The sequence below is a fragment of the Neodiprion fabricii genome, chromosome 3 (genome assembly GCF_021155785.1).
Source record: "Neodiprion fabricii isolate iyNeoFabr1 chromosome 3, iyNeoFabr1.1, whole genome shotgun sequence".
NCBI lineage: Eukaryota > Metazoa > Arthropoda > Insecta > Hymenoptera > Diprionidae > Neodiprion > Neodiprion fabricii.
In genome coordinates this window covers 29,938,124-29,956,420 of record NC_060241.1, presented here as the reverse complement: position 1 = coordinate 29,956,420, position 18,297 = coordinate 29,938,124, and the positions used below count along the sequence as shown (strand labels likewise).

The following is an 18,297-nucleotide window of genomic DNA, read 5'->3' as shown; positions in this document are numbered from 1 at the left end:
CTTAAATATACAATAATATACGTCTAACATGCGTTTACGCGTAACCGTATAATACATGTATATAATTCAAGGTTATACTCTAGATTAGGAACATTAAGATTTACTAGTATCCTTAGCACAGGCTCACTCGGAAGTAGGGCACTCCAAAAATAAGACTTAATATATAAACCACCTACGCTGTATACAACAATAATGATGATAGTAATAATAATAATAATAATAATAATAATAGTAATAATAATAACAACAACAACAACAACATCGGATATAATTTAAATTTACATTAATTTCAGTCGCTTCGATGTGTACACGTATCGTATGGGTATGTATACACACACGCACACACACACACGCACATATAATGTATATTCAAGGCCTCGCGAATAGGTGTATATAAACATATATGCCTACATGTATATGTATACCGTGTGCGTGATATACCTATGCACAGGAACTCTGTACAATGATTTGTCCGCCATTTGCATATACGTGTTACTTACGCTACGTTAACGACACGGACTCACGGAGTAGGTATGCCGATGCATTATAGGCAGAGGGTCGGGCAAGGGCTGCAGCCAGGAAGTACCGGCGCGGAGGTGAGGAGGACTCGAAGAAAGGTTTCGCCAAGAAACAGAGGCTTCGTACTTGAGCACGGGGGTCACCCGGGTCAACCTATGCGACCTCCGACAAGGCTACCGGCTACCCTCAACCTGCGGCCAACGGAGGCTCTCGCTGTGCGACCGTCGCTCGAATCACGAGCCCAGAGGTTTATTGCGGCAAACGTTGTACGCGGAATTGAAAATACGAAAACCTAGGAAGTTAACCCCGCTGAATACAAGACTTGTAACCGAGAGCTAACTACAGGGTATAAAGATTCTCCGGCCGCCGAGGGGATGGGATGCTGCGTTCGAATGCAACTGACGGGTCGATCCGAGGACCTCGCACGTCTGGCCGATTAGAAATTGCGTTTAATTCGTCGGAGATTACGATAGATTCCGACACAAATGCAATTTGCCAACGAAGCTACCGTAGTTTCAAAATCTACAACCTATAGATCATCGTTATTTTGTCGAACATTTTTTCACCAGCTACTGTACGAGTACTCAGCATATTTAGGAAGATCTTTTATCTGGTTGTAATTTGTTGTTAAACGAGTGTAGAATTCGAGTTTTGACGACCTAGAGACCGTAGATTAAACGTACAACGATTATGTAAAGTATTCTCACACGACAGAAAAATCGACCTACGCTCGATGGAATCAGAATTAATTTTTCGATGATCTCAAAATGTATGCTAAGACTCGGACATGTTTCATCGAATGCCTTTAAGAAACACCGGCTATTTCACCTACTTGAACGTCCGTTCGTTCCGTAATTTAATAACGCGTTACAACTTCCCGAATCGATGAATAAAGAACTGATACTCGTGTACACGTGATACATGGTCATGTAAACTCTCTGGGCTACAACTGAGTTGCAAGGCACTTATTTTTCGATACATCACATTGCTTTATTTTGCAGCAAAGGCGGTCAGGGGACTGCTCAAAAGGAGAGCAAGAAAGAAGAAAGAAAATAATTCAGCACGTCAGGTATACGACTTGATTCGATGCGCGTATGCTTACTTTTTAATATCCCTAACATCCACCAAATGTAATTACTGCACCAGTTTGAACCCCACAAAAATTCAGATCACGCTGCATCAACTTAGAGATAAATTGTTGTCACCTAGCAGTCATATCAAGGACCATCGACCACACTGTATGTGCATTTTTGAGTTTTCGTGCTCATCGTGCGAGGACTGGCTTCTCAAAGAGTGGCCTTATAACGCGAGAGCTGGACCGTGTTGAGTCATTGACATAACAACGGTTTTAGCGTACCATGTTTATATTCGTAAATTAAACAGTTTGGATTAAGTATTTTCTGCCTTTTCTGTTTTCCCATCGACTGCGTACGCAGTCAAGCCATACTTTGGCACCTGGCCCAAGACGCAGCGACAAGAGAGTATCGCCGATCGTTCTCACTCTCGCTCTCGTGTATCAGCAAATTTTCACGAGAAACTTATAAACAGCCGATAGAACAGACGAGTATTAAGTACTGAAATAATGAGAAGCCGATTATTCGAAATAAAGCCTTCAAGAGATCCGTATACAGCCTATAAAATATAAATTGAACTCATTGTGTCCCTCGAGGTAAATTAACGAAGACGATAATTCAATTGCACCAACCCGACGATGCTTGGCACGCGTTCACATTGTGTGTATAGATTTATAAATCTAGCGTACAGTATAATATCTACCTAAATATTTTACCTGACGTAACACTAACAGAGCTGCGTACATTTATGCATTTTTTATCAATATTATATTATAGCTATGAAGTAACGGTAATTATTACTACGTACATCAATCTCTGGGTATGAATTTTCCGCACTTTTTCCCGCCCACGCCCAGTTTTGAGATGTGGAATGTCCAAGCTGAAAACTAACTTCTAACACTGCATAGACCGCAAACATGTTTTACAATTCCCAGCACATGCTGCATGTCGGTTATGCTTGCCCACTTCCATTATACGCACTTAGAAATGCAGATTACTCGCTTATTGTTTCTCACGTAAATTAGAGGGTGGCAAATTTTCGTGAGTATCAAACGTAAGCTTGTGAACATCTAAGTTCCACAACACCTTAAAGCACTTACACCCGTAACGCTATATTTCCGTTCCAATATCCACTTCTAACACTTTTTGTTTAAGAAGAACTTCCGGTACGTCTGGGTGGTTTTTACTTTTCGAATTTCGACTCCATTATTCCAATGAGGAGAAAAAGAATTGGGAAAGCGAGTGAAACGCCTTTTGGAAAGACAATTGTACCGCTAGCTATTTCAATATTCGATTCAGACCAGATAATTCCAAGTACCAAATTTAGATGAAAATAAATCAAACCATTTCAAAGTAGCTGCAGTTCTATCTCGAACTATATGTTTCTGCACGTATCAAATGTTCGAACTGTGGTACAGACAAAACGTTACGTTTCTTGCAGACGTACTAAAAAACATAAAAACCACCGCAACGCGTACCCGTAATAAATAAAAATAATATAACCGAGTGAAATTACATCCACGAAGGAATCACACGCCGCTAGTTTCCGTGCACGCTGCTGCTCAGCACGATCACGTCCGTCCCATGCCTGGGATCGTCACTTCCACCGAGGAGAAGCGCGCACAGGAGACGTCATATACTCAGAGATGGCCTTTTCTTCCGGTCTTTGGTGGTATTCTTCCCGAATATCGTACCGAGTACCCGCGACACCGAGTGAACGCCAAGTTTCCGGCGTATCGGAAGAGCGCGGAGCAGCTGGACCGAGCGGGCTTCCCGGAGGAGAGCCTGGAAGGCGAGGGCCGCCCCTGCGGGACTTTCCGCAGCGCTGACCTCGTAGAATTGGCATCCGTGAGCCAGCGACAACTGCTGACCCTCGTCCACGCACACCTCTCTGAAACACGAAACAAACGGATTACGACACCTGTCACCCTATAGCCGTCCGTGCGATGCGGAGCCATTCCTGCCTCTGGCAACTTTCCGCTTCCTCCGACTGCGTATAATGCATGTTGCAACGTGAGCGGTGTTCATTTTTACGCATTTCCGAATCTTCTCGAAGGTCAAGTCAGCAGCCAATTTCCGCCGTTTGTATTGCCTGTGTCTTTCGCCGTTTTGTCTTTTGTACCAAATTTTGGTCAGCAGGTAGTACTCGACCACATTGGACCATTTTGAGGTTCGAGTCTTCAACGTCGATTTCAAAGCATCTACTTTCAGTATTCGATTGCATTTTTTGTTCAATTTACTGCAGTTTTGTCAGTCGATTTGCACTAAAATGTATAATCAATACATTTTTAAAGTTAAGCTTGGAATTTTATTCTGGGAAAAAATAGATTCAAATTCATGTAAAATTGGAAAAGTTATAATAAATCAACTACGAAAGGAAAATAAAATCTGCCAGGTACATTCCGCGTTGTGAAACGGACAAAATTCAATGCGAGTAATGAATTTTTGGTAAAACGAAACTAAGTCGAATGTGCACGCAGATAGCAGTGTCTCCGTATTATCCACGCAAGCATCCGATGTTAGCCATTCGTACGTGCATATTCGACTTTCGTTGATACGTTGAGTGCAGCGGTGTTTGATTTCCTCGATGCAGTTTTAGAACGAAAATTTTGGTTCTGAGCCAGAAGTGGGCACGCTCTGAATAAGAGAGGTAACACTGCAGGCCTGCGGTGAAGCCGGAGGAGATTGTATTCACCCACCAACCACTTCAAATTTGTAATATCATTACGAGCTTTTATTAGATTGTCCCCCGAGATGCACCGACTTCTCTAGCTGATGTTCTCTACCACCGGTAACCAATTACAGAACTGCAATCTAATTGTTGTTGTTTTTTTGTAGCGTTCTAATGTCCGCAGGATCGGCGTATAGTTTTGTTGTTTCAGTGACCTTGTTATTGGATTATTTCAGCTTGCATAATTCAAAGACTGTTAATTCGATAAGAATTGTCTACGGTTTCGTCGAGCTTTTGCCATTCCGCGGGCACGTGCACGGAAATACTATAATAGACGTAATACATCAGCTCGAATCGATATCGTGTAACGGGCGAAGTTTAACCGACGAGGTGCTTGACCTCTACTCGGGCAGTCAAAAATAGATTTGTCCCTGCAGCATATCGATCGCCAAATCATATTGAATGGTGCTAAATATTTCGATCCCATTAATCAGACGGCCGGCTAACGAGTTAACATGTGTGACCCAATACTGAGAATAATGGTAGAAAAGCGTTTATCGGTAAAATATCGACAGCTTTTTTCCCCCGTGTGAAGATTATTGCCACGTGACGTTAATCGGATCAGATGAAACGTGCACGGAGCGAGCTTGAGGTTTATACGATGTTAGGAATAAAGGCGAGTCGAGAGGGAACCTGGGCAGTCTTGAGATGGCTTCAATGTAAGGTTATGGGTATAATAGTGGAAGTGAAATGGCTGTTGGGCGCTGCGTTGCACCGTGCGATGGATCTGGCGAAGCCTGGAGTCGGGACCGTACGGAGTGCCCGATTGCCTCCTCTATAAAATAATAAAACAAGAAAAGAGAGAAGGCTGAACACCGCATCGAGCGATGTAGTGTGACGTAGGGCAACGTGCCGGGCAGTGGAACCACCCACCCACGCGATAGCTCAACACTCCGGACATCACGTGTACCGCAAATTTAATTGCGTTCATAAATATTGCTCGATAGTCATTCGAGCGTTCGCATAAAATACGCAAGCTCGAATGCCACGATCCGGTTTGACCCTTTTTTTTGTCTTTCTTTTCCGTTTTTCTTTCTTTTTTTTTCGTTTATTCTCTTTGTTAGAATGAGAGAGAAACGACGAAACGAGACTTGAATGAAGTGATGCTTCCCCGCGTTATATACGTATCCCGCAGACACTGCATCATACGCCAAGAATATATGTTATGTATAATGTATTTACCCGGTTGAATATTGATTGTTAATGCCGAAGGAGAATATGGAGTACGGAAAATACATCTTAAACGGATTTCTCCTTTCCATTCCGGGCGGGTAAAAAGAACGTCGAACATCAGGTACTCCGTTATAACCAGCGTACATAATGTATACGTGTATATTATAACACTTTGCGCTCCGCCTCATGTACGATCATACTCAGACACGGAAGCTTAATTGGATAATCAATTATTAATGTAATTATGTTTCAATATATATTGCCGTAGTTATAACGACGACGTATCAAGAAAAAATACGCTGAAATCAATTCGTTGCTGCTCCAGTTCACTCGACGACATTGTACCTTATACATATATATACATGTGTATATATATGTATATGGTCGTCAGAGAGACAGAAGGGAAAAATAAGAAAAAGAAAAAAAAAATAAAAATGACGCGTATGAGAGAAACAGAGTCCCGTAATTATACATTATCTGTTACTTGCACTACAAGTTCTTGTGCGCTAGTGGAGAAAGCTTGGACCTTGACTTCACAACGTCAGTTCAATAAGACTGTACAAGTAATACGCTGTCAGCTGACATCGACGTCACCCAACGCACTTACAGCTGTTTCATTGCCCTTTTGCATGCCTCGGTTACTCCGCACTGAGTTTGTTTCGCATTATTTCTTTGAATTGCACCGTACGTTCAGCAAGGAATTTCATCACTTAAGCAATTTTTAGGGGTAGCTCTTGGACGTATTTTGAGGTCTTTGTGCACCATAATAATGTGTCGGCGGAATCTTAGGTTCTTCAACCCCATGTTCTACGGAATTGTATCCCTCATACGCCGTATTTTTAGAAACGCCTTCAACCATTTAAATTTTATTACATACAGGCAGTTTCACCGCGGTCAAATATAAAAACTTATGGAAGAGCAATATTGCGCTCTATAGCCACACGCTCTCTGGCGACCGTTCACTTCGCGTACGTACTTATGTTGATTTTCAGAGTCAGAGTCAGAGTCAGGAAAGGGCTGTGCATCTATGAGCGGAAAACGCTTTGGAAAACTACGGTGATATGAAAGAAGGAAGACTGTATGCGTTGAAAAATCGAGCAACGAATGAAAATGAAGTGTAAAGTTTATCGCAGTTTCTTTATCAAACATGTATTTCAACGTTTTTCGTCTTCGCTCGTCGATTGAATAAATTTATTCAGATCCCAAGTTCCCTGTCACGTGACATTGGTTGCTACTGCGACGTAGTTAAAACACCACGGTTCGATCAAATGTTTTATTTCTGGCAAAACGCTAGACACACATCTGGATTATTCGAATCACGGACAGTAAAAAAAATAAACAAATATACGTTCAGTGGTTAATGGGATCGATCAGCGAGACCTGCGACGCAGACAAGATTCTCTGATATGTTGTACCAGGGCGTCTACTTTCTCAGCTTGAAGGAATATAGGTATCAATTTATATCTCCTCCTACTTTACAGTATTTTCATGATAGGATTAGCAAAAGTCAATCGGCACAGATACACCGCACGCCCTCTTTAATCAAAGGAATCAAATACTGTGCTACATTTCTGGTGATCAGACTTGTAATTATCAAATCACGATTTCTTGCCTAATCCTAATTTATACAACAAATAACTTGAGCGTGTAGATTTTTTCTCACTTATATTTCTAATTTTTTCGAATTCTCGAACGTACATAATTTTAATCAATTCTCCGTAAAATCTAGTGTGATGTGTTTCCAAAAAAAAAAAAAAAAAATATACCGAAACTGGAAAGTAACTTTAAAGAGAAAGAAAATGAAAAAAATTGACACTGACGCGGTAATGTGTAAACGAAATTGGGCAGCATTAGAATTCAAGAACTAAAGACTATCAACACCATCACGAACTGATCTCGTATTTACGATACAAACGTCCATTCTCGCGACATAAAGAATACGATTTAATTTAATGGCTGTACCTTGAATTCAAACATAAATTAATTTCCATCATCTGCACTGATGCAAAACTGGCCTAAGCTCGAATTAATTCAATTAACGCAGCGTTCAAGAATTTCATTCCATCAATTTCCATTTGATCGAAATGAAGCAGACGGAGGGTGCGTGTACGGAGATCGCGTGAATGGTTTCTAGGTGACCAGAATCGAATACCAACCACTACCGGGTATCTTGTGCGGTGCTCTGCGGTGCGGCAGAGTGGACCATGAGCTCTGGACTGGCGCCGTGCCGCTTCTACTCGGATTTCAAATGTGGGCACCGGCCAACAGCCGTGCAAATTGCACATTTCCATTCGCAATTCCCGTTTCGCATTCCAATGAAGATAATAAAAAATCACAACGGAGCGCAGAGATTCGGCTTCGTTGCTTCCTTAGTGGTTATCAGAATTGGCACAGCTCAACTGTTTGGTTTTAAATTTCAGGGTTGCGAATTTTCAACGTTGATCATTTCGATTCAAAGAGCGCCTTCGTTCGACGAAACTATCCTCACAAGTGAGCACGTAATTATCTAATTACCGAACGTTACATGTAATCGTGAAAATGATTATCCGATGTTTCGTAGCCCATGATTAAAAATAATTTGGAATGAGCCGACAGCTTGTGAAAAGAAGACGTCCACTTAAAGAGATATTGAGTTCTGGTAAAAACTGGTCTCGGCTTAAGCCCGCGGTAAGTCTGAATAGAGTGTTGAGTTAGGAATTGGAAGAAAAAGCATAGACCAGTTTTTGTCCCAGCCGCAGGTACGATGTAGTAAGAAATAGCGTCGAGACTGTGTTGAAGAAGTAAAGAAAATGATAGAAAATTGTGAGAAAAATTGAAGTGTGAATTACCTCGCATGATCCAGGTCGCGCTTGTTGCCAAGTAGGAGGGCTGTGAAGTAGGAAGGTAAGCGGAGGTCCGCGAGCTGCTTGAGGAGGCCCCTCGCCTCCTGAAAGCTCCGCTTGCAGGTCACGCTGTAAACCACGACGAAGGCCTCGCCCCATCTTATGTGCGAGTAGAGGCAGCCGCTTTCCTGAAAATATGCACATTCGACTTAAAGCTCGTCGCTGCAGCGTTCTTGCGTACCAACCTGCGCCTCAAGTGCGTCGGTGCAGCAGTTCTTTTACACTTTTTACGCCGCCTGACGGACAGGCAGGTAGGCAGGCAGAGAGACAGGTAGACAGCTTCGCCATTTCAATTCAACCCGTGGTTCAAAACTGTTGAATTATATTCGCATCAGCGGGAAAGCCGCTTAAATACATATACCATGTATTTTATCAAAAGAGAGTGTTATTTTTGTGCGTGCAATCGAGCTTTCAATCCTTCTACCGGTAATTCAATTAACTGCCTTGTAACTTGTAATACCAAGGTAGATGTTATGCCGCACTCGAATACGAGCCCACTTCACAGGAACCAGTTGACTGCATACTGCCAATTTTTCGTGCCCGCTCATTATCCGATCAGAGATATGAGATAAGAAAAAAATTACATACAGTGCTGATAAGTGATTCCCGGTTACGTTTGAAATACGATGTCAGGTACCCCTCGGTAAGGAAATTTTTCCCGAACGAAATTGATTGACCAGGTAGCAGAAATATTGAAGGAGTAAAATCTGCATTGCTCATCGTACAGACGGTTCTCTCTCTACCAGACAATCGACGACCAAAAGGTCCAAAACACAAGGGGCAATTGATCTTATTCCTAACGGCACTATAACTTTCACTTGGACTCATTGCGCTACACGAGTCTGTAGTCACCTGCTGCGATAAGACTCGGACGTTATCAAAAATACACTTCAGGTGTTCCAGGATATTCTCCATCAGAGACATAAGTTATAATTAATTCTGTAATTCACTGTCATCCTCCTCGCGGACGATTAGGTAGCAACTTTCAACAATTACTCAAACGCTTCTATCGATGAAATGACCGAGCTGCATTCATTTTTTATTCATGTATAATTTAATAACCGTCTACTCCCCAACGCCTCGAAGACGTGTTTAGTCAGTTGAATTTCATTTAGGAAATTGAGCAGTGTCACGCAGTCGGTGAGTTCGATGTTCGATCAGCCACGGTTCAATTAAACCGAGAGGAACTTTTGCAATAGAAGAAGGGCTACGTACGCATGCGATTGGCTGCTGTACGAACTTGCCTCGGAATAATATTTCTATCGTAGAGAAGATGCATGGTCAGATTACAAAGATTTTGTTTCATTGCTACCGGTACACAATAATCCTAGATACACTTTCAAAAGTTAAAATTTCAAAGAACTCCGGTATGAAATATTTTTTCTCATTACAATGGACGACTGAAGATACTGATAAAAATCCGCTTCATCGTTCCTGAGCATTGAAAAGAAAGTCGATCATGTTTTAATAGCGATCCGATCGTGAACCTGTAATTGTTACTAGCTTTAAAACCCTCGCCCGCTAAAGCTCGCTCAGGGTCGGATGCCTAGTGTAGCTGGTTTTTGTGCTCGTGCTCTCGCTTACTAGTTGTCAGTGTTTCACCAGATGACATAGTTGTAGGGGAGACTGGGGCACAATGGACCCCCCAATAAATTCTGGTATTTGCTTCACAGTATACAGAATGAACACTGTCTTTGTGCATGTGACGCAAACCGAATCTGCCCGAAAGATTTTTTCTATATAATGCTACAAATCACGTTTACGCATTCATGTAAGTATAACGTATTGTGATTTTGTGACAATAAATTTCGTCAAAAAATACCACAGAACAATCAGCTAAGTGCTGACAGATTTGAAACACGACGCACAGCAATTTTAGCTCTAATCGAAGGACGTTATTGTCATGTATTCCTATGTGCACAATGCCAACCACTCACCAATTGCAATTTGTTAATCCTGGTCGTTCGGTTTTTTCCGATTCAAAATGTTATCTGAAGCATGCATATTGGTTTGATAGTAAAAAACATGACATTTTCAATAATCAAACTTGTAAACTTGAAAATTAGTCCTGAAAGTCATAAGTCACCAGGTCAAGGACCTGGACAGCCAAAACTACGGATCGCTTATCCTGGAGGTCGAGATCCAGCAGGTGGAGTACCTGGACAGGCAAATTTACGGAAAATTAGTTCTGAAGGTCGAAAGTCACCAGGTCAAGTACCTGGACAGCCAAAACTACGGAGCGCTTGTCCTGGAAGTCAAGATCCGCCAGGTGGAGGACCTGGACAGCCAAATTTACGGAAAATTAGTCCTGAAGGTCGAAAGTCACCAGGTCAAGAACCTGGACAGCCAGAACTATGGAGCCTTTGTCCTGGAAGTCGAGTTCCACCAGGTAGCCGACCTGGAGCGCAGGAACTACGGAGCGATTGTCCTGAAAGTCGAGTTTCACCAGATAGTGGACCTGGAGCATAGAAACTATGGAGCGCTTATCCTGGAACTCGAGCTGTATCAGGAAGCGAACCCGAAGCGCAGGATCCAGGAGGTAGAGAACCCGGTAGATACTCGAAATCCGCGGAGCGCAATTCTCATCCGTCCGCTCAACTGCGCGGTTGTTTCCAAACTGAGAAATTCGACCAACTGATTTTCGTCGACTAGTACTATATATCAATGACGTCAAGAGAAAAAAAAATTCGGGTGACGTCACTTTCTGAACATCCGACATCCGACATCCAAACTTTGGTTTCGAACTTTAATGAACCTGTAATTGTTATTCTACCGATTCTAGGCTCCGTACTGTAAGTGTAGAGGCCGGATTTCATCGGATTTCGAACGGAAACCGAATGCCGTAGCCTCGTGTGGATACGAGTAGAAGCCTTTGAGCGAAACTCCGGTTGGAATAGCTGCTGGAATCGTAATAGCATTCATCTTCGTGCATTGAAGAGGTGATTGGAGTCTGGAGGAGGAAGCTGGTAATACCGGGAACAAGCAGCGAAAGAACACGAGAGTAACATCTGCTTGAGAGGTTCGAACGTCGAATACTAAACCAATACGTTTGAACGTAGGTAAAACGACCGATGTGGTAACGCTATTTAATAGCTCATAAATATTTATTGATCGATTGTATCAAGACAATTGGATGAGATACCGGTGTGTTTGGTAGTTAGATGTACACAGGAGGAACTTGCGATGTTATGACGAGTAGGAGCTTGAGCAATCCAACGGGCACACGTACGCGTTAGTTTAATGGGATAAGGTGGGCAGATATATGCCCATATCGCGTCTACCTGTGCACACAAACACAATTTTCCCCCGTAGAGATCGCGCGTACGCGTACTTATAGATAAATACGCGCGGGTACATGTATTTACGCATGTTTGCCTCCCCCTCGAGGCGGCCCGAAAATTTCATAACGATGAAACAGCCGGCCTGCAGTACGAAACCCCGATCCCGGTACATCCATAGACACATCGGTTGGTACGTGGTACCTACCTACCTACCTACCTATATACCGTTGTTTCAATATTTAGCTTTACATAACACGATGCCCGAGAACTGGCAGACATCATTAGGCAATTACCGAAGCGATTGTAAATGATACCAGGTTTCGACCAGGTACCTCTATACCGTACCCGGGACTCGTGAGGCCGAAGGGTCAGATGCTGCCGGGATCAAATTAACCATAGATCGAAATCTTACGCGTCACGTCTGCGGCTGCCGAATATTTCAGGGTTCGTGATTCGAAAAGGAAAGATGAACCACGTCCCCTAACGACGTGCCAGTGAATTTTTAAAAGTTACGTTTTACTGTTAGGAAAAGGGCTGGTCTTGGTATCAGCGTGATAAAGCAGAGAGGCACGGCCGGTTACATCGTCCAACTATTTACCGTGCGTTGTCGTCGCCTCGAGGAGCAAAGAATCAGAGTGAAGTTAGCGCTGATCGTAGATTGATAACGATTACGTAACAATCGCCCGGGTAGGTTGAGGGTATGAAGAAAAGAGGCACAGAGATGAGATAGCTCGTGGAAGGCTCTTGTGTTCGTATATTTCCTTTTTCTTCCACTCCGTACAGAGAGTATCATGCATGGCCAGTACACGAAGCGAGAGATGTCTGTAATGCCCTAGGATATATTATTTCCTCTTGTTAATTGTTTTCACTGTCATGTCTGCACATAATACTACCGCCGTCAGACTAATGATCCAGCGCTGTTATACCGAAGACTTGGGAAGGATACAGTTGCAGGTTCGAATATACGCGGCGACCGAACGTGTGCAGCAGCTTTCTTCTTATTCTTCTTCTTCTGACTTCTTATTCTTTTTCTTCTTTCTCCTTTCCAGCAAAGTTGTTTTTTCAACGATATCTTTCATATTCCTACTGCGTTTACGTCATCATCACGATGATCTCTGACCTTCTTTTCTCCCGCTTGGAAAACGAGAAATATAAATACTGCTTCAGAGGACGTCGAGGGAATCGCGCAAGAGACGAGAGGTTTGAAATGACGCTGTCAACGGAATCATTGCATCTGAAGGTAGAAACGCCAGGAAACCAACGAGGGGCTCCTATCGGGCATCGGGCGACGTTATACCGGCTGCCTTCCAGCGTAACTTCTGTAAGCTTGTGTAACTTCGGTACCATGTGTGTTTTACCCACACAGTCAACGGTGCCAAAGGGCAACAGGCCTCTCTGCGTGCCACAGTCATCGCCACAGGGAGCTTGTACTCTCGTCATATCCTTTCTGTCAACGTTTCACCAAGCCTTGACCGGGGTAGCGAAAAGAAATTTATAAAACAAAATATTTTAAAAACGCATACCGACACCACGCCCAAGGCTCTCTGCCGATAAGGACTGTTCGAGATACGACGCGATTCCACGCACATTCGGCAAGCAGTATTTGGAAGAGAGCGTTTCGTTCGAATTAAACTACACGAAGTTTTGGGTATCCTAGTTGACGGATGTGCAAACGTTGCAACATGTTGCAACCTTCTCAAAAGTACTTCGCGCAATTTGAACCCGTGACAATTAACTGCCTCACCAACCAACGACGCGTGGTTTAAATATTTGCACACCGTATGAGAGCAAAGTGCAAGTCGCTGCGAGTATACATTCCTTAAGTTCGAATTCCTGCGAGTGCAGGCTGGTTTGAATAGAGCAACAGCTCGGTGCCGTCTCGACATCCTGCTTGACTGTCCTGTCGCTACTATTTGCTCGGTCTCAGGTACTTCGCCAAGGTGTTCGCTGGCCCCTTGTTATTCCGACAGAGACGATGACGACTGTATCGTGCCAAGGTACTTCTGCGAGCATTACATACGGCAGACGCGGACGTTAATATCGGCTATCCAAGGATCGGCTCTGGAGTTTTTTCTTGCAATTGCGGTATCCGCCTCATCTCCGTTTTCAAAAGTCCGTGAATAATAATTCGCAATTAACCGCTTTGCTCGAGCGTTTTGCGTGGGTCCGTGATGCAGTTCGGTTCGTACGGTAGAGGGCAAGCATCGTAAATGACCGCGGTTGCAGTACGTGCATTGCACAGACCGGTATATACCTTCTTGTGCCATGAAAAGTAAAGTAATAATTACACGGTGCAGGCTGTGGAGTATGCAGTTACAAGGGTAAGACTGCTATTAATCTTATCTCGCCAGCCTCCCGATGCGATTGAAACACACGGAAGAACAATGCAAGAATTGGGGAAGTGTGTCACTACAATCGAGCTTGAGCCGTGATTCGCGGTTGGTCCGAGAGCATCGTTGTTGCATCGTCACCGCCTGCCTTTCAACCGAGACTCTCCGATCGCTTGACCTGGGCGCGAACTTGTAATATATAATACGTTGCAGGCACCGGACGCGTGTAGAGATTTACGTGACAAGACGATAAACGCACAATGCAAAGGACAACTTCGGGCGTGAATAATCATAAGCCCGGCTGTTCGGAGTTAATAGCATTTCTTTCTCTTTTTTATTCCCATTTTTAAAACAGTTACGACCACCGGTCAGATTTACGACTTACAGCTTAACATTTTCGACCGGCCCATCGCCCGTTCGAATAGCGCAAATTACTTACGGCTGCATTGAGATGATGCGGGTAATTAAAGGGTAGTAAAGGTAAGACATTGGTAGAAGAAAAATCGTTCAGCAGAATATTACAATGCGTATTCCGTCTTAAGTTGCTATCCGTTAGTAGGGTACAGGCTGATCATGAGCACGTGATTCGTTTTATCAATATCGAGGAGTGGAGTACGTACGATTGATGGGAATATGACGTTTGTAATCGTACGACCCTCGTTCCGCAGTTGTCGTAAAGCTTAGGATATTTACAGTGGCGTTGTTATATACGATATTGTTATGGGAAAGTATAAGGAAGTGAGTTGACGCTCCGGCAATCAACATCCAGCATGTGGCAGTCCACAAAGTGAAGACTTGACGGTGGGCAGAGCGAGTACCCGCAGCGATAATGGTGGTGGAGGCGGTGGTGGTGGTGGTGGTGGTGGTGGTGACGGGGATTCGTAAATTTATCAGGTTTAATGTCTGCACGTACGGTTTATTAAGTAGACTTCATGCCACGGCATCACGACGCCGTTACAAGTTACGGTGAGCGTAGGCAGGCAGTCGGGCAAGCATGAACCACTCATAGGTTGTCGACGTGTCGTCTTGTGAAATGGATCGATTAAAATACAATAGCGATCGGGCGCATCTCGCAGGGATTCTGCATCGCTTCCCATATCCCATCCGCATGGCATACGAGAATTAGCATCGACAAGAAAGCCACGGGGCCTTGCGCTGTTACATATTATCAGTTGATCGGAATCTCCGAGCAATCAATTGACAAACGTGCGTTTTTAACGCACACTAACAATGATATTCAACTGTAACCTTATTGGGTGCAGTTATATTTATAGTTGCCTCGATCGAATACCACGTTGCGACAGTTTATTCAAATCCACTTCATACCTCACATCGGTATAATTTTCATGCACCGAATACGATGTGTGGGGAAAATGAACCCCCCCCCCCCCCCTCCCCGCACTAATAGATACAAGCATTAGGTAACACACGGCATAGTAGTTTTACCATCAGCACCAGAGACCGTTTGTGATATGATTACTGAAAACTTGGTCGTCATTTCGGAAATTATAAGGAAACTAACGGTACTTTACTACTTTCAATGCATATAACACTTAATCTTAAGCAGTGCGACGATTGATTAACCACGATATCACAAAGTGATTATCTCTATCCATTGAAGAGAACGATACAATGATTTTGCTATATTTAGCGTGCCAAATGCACGATGCACTTGTAAATCAAGAATTATACAATGAAAAAACTTAACAGCGTCGGCATTAGGTTACACGAGGCGGAATACTTGCGCAATATCTCCACGCAACATAAAAATGTTCTTCAATTTCTATTGTGTATTCTTGCTAAGGAATAACCGTTTATATTTCGCAATTGTCATCACGGCGATTGGTAATGGAGGTTGTTGCCCATTTAAGGCTAAGAGAAATTTATTGGATCACTATTACATTTTATTGAGGCAACGGTGAATTTATGGTCTGGCTCAACGCAGCTGTTCACGGACGTGACGATCGACGACAGACGCGTGTCGCGTGTCCGAGTCGAGAGACGAAAGCACCCTGCTCAACGACGCGATGTGACGCGACGTCCGCTTCGCACCGTGATTGGCGTCGAGATACTCTCTCGTCACTCGCGTCACTGATTCGAACCAATTACGGTTTTTAACCACTTAGCAATCTCCGCTTCTCATTTTCTATTTTGATGCAGTTGTTTTTTTTTTTTCTTTTTTCTTTTTCTTCCACCAATCATCGACTTGACGCTAATCAATCTCCTTCAACTGATTACGAGAAATTTGTATTTTATCTCGATCCTACAAGCAATTCATCCGGAAATTAAGCGAGTGGTGACCAAGTAGTTCTGACATAAAATAACGTCTCGCGAACAGTGATCGGTAATTCGAGGAGCAGTCGATTCGACCGACTTAATCGAAGCAACCAATCAGCAAAATTGTTGAGTGCGATTTACATTCTAATATTCGGTCACGTTAAAGCTTATTGTTAGTGCCGTTGGTCGACGCAACGCGTCTAGAATTTCCGACAAATCATTTTGGAGATGTGCTTTCCCCGTTAAAGTCGCTTCGGTTGAACAAACGCAAATGTCCGAAGAGAATATCAAACAAGGTGTCACGTTGGGATTTGTAGCAACAAACCAACATTCTCGTGTTTACTCTCGTACAGCCCTAAGTCCCCGCAAACCAAAGTATAGGAACGGGTTCGAGGAAGCCTTTGCGCATTAGACGGAGGCGTTGGTGGAGAACACGCGACTCGATCGTACACGTATGTATATCGTTCGTACAGGCAATAAGGTATGAGTCACGGATTGTATTGCGTTAAAAGTCACACGTTCCATAACATTTGGAACGTATTTAACGCTTGACTAAACATTGCAAAGTGCTGCACTGCCACACGCGCCAGCATCACGCCGCCGATGAATTATCTCCTGTAATTAGATTTTCATAAATTTTCATATCGCCGCGCATGATGCAGTCGAGTCTAATTCAGTCCCTCCGCGAAGAGCAGCCTGAGAATGTAAACCTGCGAGAGTAAAATCCGCAAACAAATCCGACATACCGCGTTTTCATTCGGCTTTGCAATAGTGGCCGTGGCCTTTTACGCAGGTGTAGACGTATAACATAACTTCCGCTATAAATCATCATTTCCTAGGCATTCAAACGACCGAATGTAAATCTTGTTCCGCGGATTGTGCCTGGTTTAAATGTTTCTGGTCACATGCAAATGCGGTCCTACGTGGTTTATTTTTCACTTTTCAAAAATCATTTTCTCATTTTACCAGTGCGTATAATCGACTTCCCGCAATTATACCCGGCTCTTATAATGATACCTCGATCTGCACAGTCCTGCTGGAAATGAAATTGGTACAAGTCAATTTTTTTACCCTCAAGGACTACAATTCGCCCAATAACAGCGGCGAGCCGATGTTGCGTTAAATTACACATTACAGGCTGCATGACCAAAATTGATCACTTACTGACTCATATCATTTTCATCCTCATCGGCTCACGTACGTAACGCACAGCCTGCAGAACGAGCGTGGCGAGTTGACGGGTCAGTCGGCCGTCTTCGACAAAACGGTATTCACTATTAGTGCGCGACGCGTTAAGGTGATGGAAGCTCGATCAGTGCCGTCGATTGCTGGCCTTGATCGTGACACGAATATTTCACTTCCTGTTTCGCGATAGTGTGTCGGAAAACATCGTTCACACTACGGTTACCCGCTTTCCTGCGGTTCTCGAACGATGGCTTTGCCATAGTTGCAGAAATACAGAAAAGAAAAAAAAAAATAACCTCTCTCTACGGAAACCTAATAACCACTTGTCGTTCATCATGTGTGTCAGGAATTGCACTATCAGACTTTCTCACGGTTGCGGAAATTCGTAACCCAACTCAAGTGTGGTCGAGATTCTATAACCCTCTCGTGTAAGACTATCAAGCTGGAGCTCCAACATGCTCTGGGGCATTTTCTTGCTAATCCGTCACAGTGTATGCGAAACTCCAAGGATAATTATTTCGAAACTAGTCGGCACGCGACAAATGTGCATGCCAAGGATTATGCATGCTTATTATCGGCGGTAGAAAAAATGGAAAGAAACCAGACGTCAATTTTCGCCCCAGTTTTTCCATCACCGATTGACTGAACCTTTTGCGAAACTAACAGTGATCAATTTATCAGACGATTGCACTGAAAAACACTACAAAGTACTCCACGTTCTATGTACTGGTTATCAGATGATCCAGTTCTCGACTAACCAGATTGACTGGAAGCAAATCTAATGCTTGTGAGCATAGTGGAGATACAAATCGATAAAATAAAACGCCGGAGATCAGTAGGTTAGAG

The 18,297-nt window shown here is 43.5% G+C and overlaps 1 protein-coding gene across 1 annotated transcript in view; it reads right to left on the bottom strand.

The window, feature by feature from the left end:
- Positions 1-261: 261 nt before the first annotated feature.
- Positions 262-18,297, bottom strand: part of LOC124177815 (ras-related and estrogen-regulated growth inhibitor-like) — a 43,632-nt gene continuing 25,596 nt past the window's right edge. Inside the window, exons 4-5 of the mRNA XM_046560650.1 lie at positions 8,325-8,506; positions 262-3,483 (exon numbers count right to left, since the gene is read on the bottom strand). Coding sequence (XP_046416606.1) covers positions 3,225-3,483; positions 8,325-8,506 — 441 coding nt within the window. The 3' untranslated portion in view covers positions 262-3,224. The remainder of the gene's footprint in view (positions 3,484-8,324; positions 8,507-18,297) is intronic.